At 43.0% G+C, this 9,415-nt stretch overlaps 1 protein-coding gene across 5 annotated transcripts in view; it reads right to left on the bottom strand.

Moving 5' to 3' along the window:
- Positions 1 to 1,481: 1,481 nt before the first annotated feature.
- Positions 1,482 to 9,415, bottom strand: part of PPP2R3A (protein phosphatase 2 regulatory subunit B''alpha) — a 57,750-nt gene continuing 49,816 nt past the window's right edge. For 3 of the 5 annotated variants that reach the window (XM_062606538.1, XM_062606539.1, XM_062606544.1), the window contains one exon: positions 1,482 to 6,229. In XM_062606538.1, coding sequence (XP_062462522.1) covers positions 6,130 to 6,229 — 100 coding nt within the window. In that variant the 3' untranslated portion in view covers positions 1,482 to 6,129. Of the gene's footprint in view, positions 8,870 to 9,415 lie in introns of all 5 variants that reach the window. The other 2 variants (XM_062606540.1, XM_062606541.1) reach the window with 2 other exon arrangements.

Here is a 9,415-nt window from a genome sequence, read left to right as displayed (position 1 = left end):
TTTTGCAACTGCTGAGGACATCAGTGTGGCATATGTTGAACTTACTGTCTAAATGCCACTTAGTCCGTTGATGACTAATTCTGTAATTGTTTAAATTAGGGTTGGCTTGGTTTGGTTTTCTTAACCTCCTGGCTAACTGTTCTTGAATAAGCTGAGCAAGGGAAAGGATCAGAATGTTGGTGGAAATAATTGAAGTGGTTCTACTCTGAAAAACTTTAGTTTCTGATTTATAGCAATAGTACTGTGTGGGACCTTCCAGCCTTGGCTGTGGTCAAAGAGTTGAGTGGAAACTCAGCCCAATGCAGCCCACAGCAAGGACTTGCCCCCTGCTGCCTGTATGCTGGGAATCACTCATGGAGAGCAGTCAAGGGGCATTTTAGCTCCAGTTTAGGCTGGGCTGGCAGGTGTTCCTCCTGCGGGCTCTGGAGCTGGGAACCGTTCTCAGCGTTAGTGTAAGAGGAAGCTGCTGCGGGGATTCTTTTCATATAGGAAGTGTGTGATGTTTCAGCTTTCTTCCCAATCCGCTTGAAGACGGTGATTAACTTCCAAACTTTATGGAAATCCTGTAGTTTGTAGTGCTGCATCAGAAAAGCAAAGCAGTTCATCAAATGTTTTGCTCCGGGAGGCTAACTGCCTGAAAGTTTGTTGCAAAGATGGGAAGAACAGAACTCCTTCTGGACTTAGGGTCATGTGTAGTGGTACCAAATTAGTCTAGTGCTTTTGCCCATCCTGATGTGTACATGTGGAAGATGCTTGTTCAAGAAAGAGTAGACATCTAAGTTTTCATTTTGGGTGGAAAGGCTGTTTCCACATAATCATGTATGAGTGAAATCATTGGTTGGGATTAAATCCCAGAGGAAGGGGGAACAAAACTGGAAATGACACTTGGATTGTGTTGACCTTGCTGCTCTTCCTGTAGTTCATTCATACAGGTACTTATGGCAGGGCAAGGGGCTGCGTGTTCAATGGAACACTGATAGATTTCCAAGGAAGAGATGATACAGATGTGGCACATGAATTGTGCAAAGATTCTGGCATGATCCAGAATAAAAGCTGCTTTTTACCTGATGGAAGAAGCCCCTCCCTGACATTGTTGTTTATACAGATTACACTGATTAAAAAAACTCCTTCTATTGCTAACTATCTAACAAGTGAAATGGCAAGAAGAGTGGCTTTGTATGTTAGAATAATTCCAAGTATGTGGCACAGCTGATGAAACTCCTTCTGAAAGGTACAAACTATTACTTAAAGTGGTACTGAGAATGTTGTGAACACAGCTTCTTTGGTCTTAACTATTAACAATGGTCACACTGCTTTGCCCCAGTATTTCTGTGAAGCAAGCCTGGAATTTTGGCTTTGGCAGGCTTGCTGACAGGTAACTGGATGGTGTGAGCTCAGCAACAGCCAGGAGGGCAATTTTGGGCAGTAGCTAGAGATGAAGTGAACAGTAACACTGCCCCACCACTGAGCAGGGCTTGGACTTTAAATTCCAAAGTCTTTTATTTGCCAAAAAAGAAGAAAATACAAAGTAAAAATACAAAGTTCAAACCATGCCAGCACAAAATGTCTCCAAACTATTTTTACAAAGTATGAGAACCTTTATTATTAAATATTTGTTTCTAAACCCATCACCCAGTGATAGAGGGAAGAGCTCAGAACACAAGGGTAAGCACTGTTTGCATGTTTTTCTTACAGTAGCTCATGCTCTTTTGCTGAGGTTCATTTGTGATTGCATAGACCTAAGATACTGTGATTTAGAAATGCTGTCCTCCAAAGCCACCATTAAAATGACACTTTAGTGGCCTTTTTGTGGCCTTGCAGGCCTATTTTGTTTCCAAAGCTAAGCACCGTGGCTTGGTGAGAGTATCTCGAGTCACCGTTCTTAAATCCTTAGTTCAGGAGATCAGGAAAGTTTTCCGCAGTGTTTCCTGGAAGCTGGAGCCTGACTGGAATTTCTTTTGCTATCCGCGTCTGTTTTGCAGCACTGCCACTCGGTGGCAGGCCGCAGGAGGGGACCTTTATCGGTGCCAGGTTTGCTGAGGAAAACTCATGCGGCAGTTACTGCTGAGATTCTGGAAGAAGAAAAATCAAGCTAGTACCACTGCAGCAGGAGCTGTGGTTGTATTGAGCTGTATCTCCAATCTTAGTACTGCAGAAAAAATACTTGCAAATACACAGAGAAAGAGCAAGGGTTTTGTAAGGACACAGGACTGAGCCACGCAAAAGCGAACAACTAGAGAGAACAAATTAACAAAAGGGTATTTTGTTTTTATCACGCAAAACTGAATTTTACTCGCTTTTCTGGCTATTCATACGGAAAAAGGAATCCAGCTCCTAAGACTTCAGCTTGAGCTGGTTTACAATGAGCACTGCATGATCTGTCCTTCTTTAAAAGTATGCAACATCTAAAGTGGTGTTGGCAATTGGGGATGGAGGCAAAGTCAGAGTGAAGTGGGCTCCTGCAAGGTTTCTGTGTGGTGATCCTTGGGTTGCTTCATTCTGGAGTGCTTGCTGACCTCTGAAGCTTCTTCTGGACTGTCCCAGAAAGAAAAGGACAGGAGCTCCCAAATTTACCTTGCTGATTTGGAAACCTTCCACCCAGAGAAGCTGTGGACAGGGCTAACTTACCCATTTCCTTTAATTCAGCTGTGGCTGCTGAATGGTGGTTATTTTCAAAGTTATTTGTGAGAGAGAATGGATTTCTGCTCTTGGAGTAAATAATACAAATTGCTGCCAGTTTTTCACTGATAACACGCTAGCAGTGGTGGCTATAGCTTATCTTTATAGTCACATTTAAGGTAAAACATTTGCTTAAAATGGGTTGGGTTGTTTGTTTTTTTTTTTTACTTTGATTAGCTTTTTGTGTTGATGTAGTACAAAGCATGACCAGGGTTTGGAATCACTTCACTTTGTCATAGCAGCAATGAGCCTCTGTTTGTAGAAGAGAGGGTCCTGGGTTTGGGGACCAAAGAGCTCAGCAGAGCAGCTACAGGCTTGTCTGAATTGACTGAAGTCAAACCTTGAAAAGGTAACTGGCAATTTTTACCAGCTTCTTCCAAAAAAAGGCACAAGTTCAGGCAGACTGGTGTGGTGTGAGATGGAGAGCTGAACTGATTTGATGGGTTGAGGTAAAGCCCATCTGCAAAAGGCATACAGGGAGAAAGACGAAGTATCCTGAAGCAGTGGGTGAACAGAGTGAACAGGAACAGCAGCAGTGCGCTTGAGGCACAACCCAGCAGGAACAGAAATGCCAAACTAAGAGAGTGATGCACCAAAGGATGTTGGGGTACCAGCTGTTCAGGCCACCATGGGCTGTGTCTGCATCCCAGCACACATCTGCTGCTTGAGAATAGGGTGTCACTTGCTCAACAGGTGAGTCCTCAAGTCCTTCATCCCACTTCCTCCTAGTGTGAAAATGGAATTGTGCATTCCCAGGAATACAGGTCCTTCCTGGAAAAGGATGTATCTCTGAACTCCCATAGGGAGGAGGAAGAAATGTAATACACAGAAGGGTTGTAGGATCACCATCTCTGGAGAATCTTCAGAAATTGGCTGGATGAGGTCCTGAGAAACTTGCTCTAACATTGAAGCTGTCCTGTCTTTGAGTGAGGAGGTGGACTAGAGACACATGGAGGTCCCTTCCAACCTGACTTAATCTATTAATCTGTACAACAGCATTAGGAGAGCTTCTTTTCTTTGAGGCACAAGGGCTATCCCAGGTTAAAAACTTAAAGAGACAATCACCAAGTTACTCTGGATTGGGGCTGTACATAATTTGCAAACTGGACATTCCAGTACTGCTGCTTATGGAGTTAAAAGCTAACAATGCTGACGTAACATGGAGGTTCAATTTCAGCCTAGAATGGGGTCAGGTTCTTCTTGTTCCTTTGAGGAATTTTGTCTTTGGAGAGGTGTAAAAAGCTAAAAGGCCATTCTGGACCTTGACAGTGAAGCAAAGCAAAGAACTACTTTGCCTGGGTTCCTTAAGGTACAACATGGATGGAGCTTGTTAGAATTAGCAGTTGTATGACTTCCATCCCATGTTCATTTCTGCACCCATGACTTAGTTTCTTCTGCGTTTGGGCCTTTGTAGAATCAGCCCCAGTAAAGCTTTTCCCCTCAAGCTTATAGTCATGATGGAGATGCGATTCCAGCACCCTGGTGTTGAACAGAGCTGCTCGTGTGCTTGCTACATTCAAAGAGACTTATCCTAGTAGAGATTTATCCTAGTTTGGTTAGAGTGCTCCCTCCTGCTTACATCTTTTATTATGGAATGGAAGTTACCTTGCAGTGTCTTTCCTAATAACCTGGGCATCCAGAATTTTCCCAAGTATCAAATCCAGGATCCTGGGTGTGTGTTTATGCTTCTGGATTTAACAGCAGCTTCGTTCAGGAAAAAGAAAATAGATCTCCAAGCTCAGTACAATTGAAATCTTCCTCTTTTCTGGAATTCGATCCTGAGGAGAGTCACTAACCTCCACCAGGCAGCAGTGTATCCCACCTGGACACTGGCAGGCAGGCATTGTGCTTCAAAGGCTCCTGGAAAAGTCAAAGCTGCATTGTAGTGATCAGCCAATTACTTATTTGGTTATTAACACTCAGGGGTATCATCTAGGGATTAGTGTTCCATTGTGCTAGTGTGTTTATACTAAACACACCCAGCTAATAGTCTGTGTGTGTATACACAAGTTCTCTATTAACTGGATGGCTTCTGGCTTTAGTAAGGAGGTGCCTGCTTGAAGAACTCATCATGGCATTGGCAGTTGTCTCCTGCATATTCTGGAGGCAATGTCCTGAGGAAGCATGGTCTGATAGTCTTACAGTGAGGTAAGAGGAAATACAGTGTATACACACCAACCAAGCAGTACATATTTGAGCACAATTATGACAGTTAAAATAAAATATGACAGCTGAAACCTATCCCAAGCTGGAGAAGGTAAGTACCAGATATTGCTTGTGTGTATATGATGGCTAAAATTGAGAACTGGTAAGAATATGTTATAATCACCTCTGTGCTGAATCATAGACAGCTGCTAGTCAGCAAGGAGAAACATCTCCAGCAGCAGAACATGTGCTATTATTACAAGAGCCACCAGTTGTGATTCTATGAAGAAAGTAAGGTTAATTTTGCACTTAAAGCAATAGTTTATTAGTTTTCTCTCTGAGACGGGTGGAAAGTATTACAGACCAATTCTTTTACTAGTTAAAGGATCCCTCTGGTGACAGAAATATAGCACATGAGGGTTAGATTTTTTTCTTCACTATATCTCAGCTTAGGCTCTTAGAGAAGGCTACAGGTTAGCAATACAGGAGAGCAGGAGAACACAGGGAATGGATGGAACTGGTGCACACAAGACATGGCAGTTTCAGCATACCAGCTGAGCAGCATGTCTTGTTTTGTAAATATGCTACAAGGTACTTCTCCAGAGACAAAACACTAGCCTGAGGAAGATCCTCTTAGACAGAGGAGAATATGTAGAAATGTTATCTGTATCTCAGATTCTTAGACAAACATTACATCATGTAGTGCTTTAACTGTCCACACATTCATACAAGTAAAATAATGTCCAATATCAACTCTAAGAGCTTGTGGTTTAAAGCACACCAGGAGACTTCCCTCTCCCCACGTGGAGGCATGTTGCCTTGGCTTCCAGGACACTGAGAAAGAAAGGGAACTTCATTGTGACTTGGTTTTAAAAGGTTTCTAGACATACATTTAAACTAAGTGAATTTGGCAGCTCTTCTGTCACTCCTGGTATAAAGTCAAGGGGACAGAATGGCAGAGGGCTGAAGTGGAAAACAACCACTGTAGATCTCGCATGCAGTTATTACAGTTAATCATTTGATGCTGGCATTTATTGCACATTTGGGGACACAACAGGATTTATATATAAATGAAAAAAGGTGCAATCACCATTTTTAATGAGCGTGCATGATAACACATTGTAAAAAGCCTTTTTATAGAAATTACCTTAATGCAATTACACGGGAAAAGAAAAGGGGTTCTCAAGTTACAGTGTACAAAATAAAGCACATTGCTCCAATGACAGACTTCAGAAAAATCCCTAAGTGTCTCGGGACAGAACACTATCCAGTTTGAAAGATACTGATTAAATGTCTTCCATTTCTCTATGCTGAGAGATCTGAGATAACAGCTAGTTTGTCTGACTTGTCTCCAGTTTCAGGGGGAGATAAAACTTCATCTGTGTCATAGTCTTCTTCAAATGATCTGCAAAGATAAAAGGTATGTCTTTAAAAGCTGCGTTTTGCTGGAAGTGTTTTCAGGTAAGTTATTTCAGTGGCTACTAAACCAGCTGGCTAAAACACAGTTGCATGCAAAATATATATATCCTCGTCCAGGTTAACAAGACACTGAAAACAGCGTGGTATTAATCAGTATTCTGACAGCTGACATGAGTTTGTGCTCCCATCCATCCTCATTCCTAAATTCTGGAACAACTTTTCACCGGTGTTCAGCATTCTGAAACTCAAATCCACTTTCAGTAACAACTGTCAGTAGCTCACAAGTAGCATTAGTAGTTCAGGATAGAAATAAAGTCATCCAGCCACGCATCAGGGCCCTAGGGGAGAGTTGGCTTTCTCAGACTTGCTCAGAAACACCTGGTTTCCAAAACATCTTCTGGCTTAGGGTATGTTTTGACATCCACAAATGAACAATTGTGGCCATTCTGTTATATTCCTCTCTCACTCCAAGTTTAACATCCAGGCCTTAGCAGTTATGGTCTGAGGAGGTTCGGCTGTGAATCCTCAGCTCCAGCCAGTTACTCTTTTCGGGCTGGCTGGGTTCTGTGCTCTGCAGCAGAGGATATTGCTTTAGGTCTCTCATCCCATTCCTATTCCTGAGAAATACCATTTTTAGTGCGCTCAGTCTCAGCACACTACAGGTTAGTTTCTCAGGGCTCCCAAGAAACTAAAATTCTTCCTTTTGTTCTGAAAGCAATGCTGCTTATGAAGGAAATGTTGCAGCAGATGTTTCAATGGCAAGCACAGGAATAACTCTAGTTTCTTCATGGTAATCTGTGCTGCACAAAGGTTAACTCCTCCAATACCCCTTGGACGATGCCAAGAAAGAGCTCTGTACTGCTTCTTGTGCTGCTCTTCCCTTCAGTAACTCAGATGCAGGCAGAGCAAATCCTCAGGTGCCTGTCAGTGTGTATGTCCTGCTGTGGGGAGGATTCTGTGCTATAGTATGGTGATCCCTATGTGAAAAAGAGACAAACAGCAGAGATCTTCCTGGACAACAGTGTTATCTCTTCTATAAAGGAAAGCACCTGCTTATTAATTCTGCCACCTTCTGGATTCTTGCATAAGTGGGAGAAAGAACAGTCTGGATCCTACACCAGTAACTGTTCTGATCATGCATGTAAAGATTGTCAGTACACAATGTGCACGCTTCTTGCTTCCGTGGTACCTGCTGGGAGCTGGGATGGCTCTGCCTCCTGCACCCTTACCTGGGAAGGGACTGTGCATGTCTCTCTGTGCCTTGGTTTCTCTGTTTCCCTGGTTAAAGATGATGCAGCTGAGGAAACCTCTATTTCCATCTGAACACTGTTCTTAGGGATGTTCCTGCTGTGTCCCCTTTTCCTTCAATCTCACCAACTTCTGTCAGCTTTCTTCCTTCTGTACGTGAAATATGACTTCTGTCCTGTATTGTTTATCTTGCACATACACCAGCCCTTGGAGCTCCATTCTACTATTTCTTTCCAGTGCCTTTTGCTTCTAGACTAAACCTTCTCATGTCTGCTTTAAAAGGGGCTTCCTATTGTCCTTTCCCAAGTTAGTTGCCTTTCCACTTCACTCTTTTCTCCTTAAGTCTCAGCAATGCCTGCCTTTCCCATCTTTGAAAAAATCCCACCTTTATGGCCAAGAAGCATCCAAAGGACAGCTTTTCCACAAGATTATCACTAAAGATAAGTCACCTTCTCTCCTTCCAGGCCAGTTTAAAAATTTCAGTCCTATAAATACAAATATGGACTTGTGCAGACTGAACACCCATTCCTCAAGACTCAGCCATGGCAACTCTAGTTTGTTCAGAGAAGGCAAAATACTCCAGGAACTTCTTTGTCCATCTTTCCAGCAAGCACACATTTTGCCACTGGGTGGTTCAGTGATGTGCTTCTCACCCCTTTCCCTTATACTGCCAGGTTCATGAAAGCAACTGAGCCATCAGCCATCAGGGAGGCAAGAAAAATGGCCTGAGCTGCCTAAACCTTATTTACGTTTATCTGCTTCTGTGTCTTTGTCCTGCCTTGGACCAGAATTGCCCTGTTGTGTGCCCCCTCCTTGTTGCTCAGGTGAAGGGGATTCTCTTGTACCAGCAGCTGATATAAGAGGGCCTCTGCCTCCTTATTTCTCTTCCTATGAAGAAATACCTCTTTACATGAAATCAGTTGTGGTTTCCATGTATATCAGCTGGTTGAAACTGGTTTCTGGAACAGTGAACGAAACGGTGCCCACTTCTGCTAGGCAGGCCGTAGCCTGGACTGCAAAAAAGGACTTCTGCAAAACAAATGCTTATATCTGCACAAAAAGCTTGTGTTGGTCAGCTTCAGCTATTGGTTCTGCCTTCAAACAATGTGTGTGTACATTCACCAGGGAACAGACTCTCTTCCCTGAATCTCATGCACAGATGTATAAAGCAGAGCATGGCTGAGAAGTGTTCAGATGAGCTTAAGCTTCCAGTGGAACATGATGCTTCATTATTGTCTTGAGCAAGACCACTCCTTTCTCATCTTATTTTTGGTGACTACAGCTCTCAACAGAGTCACAGCAGCCTTGAAGTCACTGAGTATCCACTATGTCTTGATGAGATTCCTCTTCCAGGACCAGTGCTCACACATGGGCAAGCCTGCAGACAGCCAGAAAGACACTGACTGGGTTTAGAACTTTCCATCCATAGAAACTACGAACAAGGCTACGTCACAAATGTGGTACACACCAATTCGTCTGTGATTGCTCAATGATGGCTATTTTCAAATGTTAATACAAATAATAAGACAAATATCAGTTTCCTTATTTTGTCAGCTAATCTTCTGGTATCATAGAGCTCATAAATTGTCTTGGTTTTGTCCCCACTCCCTGCCTCTGTCATCCTCAAAAGACAGCAGAAATAATGTATGTGCAAAAACTCAATGCCTGTTTCTGGCAAATTTGTCTGGGCACCCAGCTCTTTGTTTTTCCTTTTCCATTCCTTTTTTCCTGTGTGGTCTGTTGCTATGCTGCACAAATGAGATCTAATCCTGCTGCCATGACTACAGAGCTTTCCAGGGGCTCTTAAAAGCAAGCAGCAAGGTTGCTGACATGCTTTTTACAGGAAGACACAGAGCTGTTTCTGACAGACTTCAAATATCTGACATCACGTGTCACTTTTCCTCTGGTTTTGGTGAGTCTGGGG

Source organism: Pezoporus occidentalis, unplaced genomic scaffold, assembly GCF_034315485.1.
Source record: "Pezoporus occidentalis ecotype Australia unplaced genomic scaffold, CSIRO_AGI_Poc_V1 ctg97, whole genome shotgun sequence".
Classification (NCBI taxonomy): Eukaryota; Metazoa; Chordata; class Aves; order Psittaciformes; family Psittacidae; genus Pezoporus; species Pezoporus occidentalis.
Note: the sequence above shows the minus strand (reverse complement) of the source record. Positions and strands in the feature narration are given on the sequence as shown.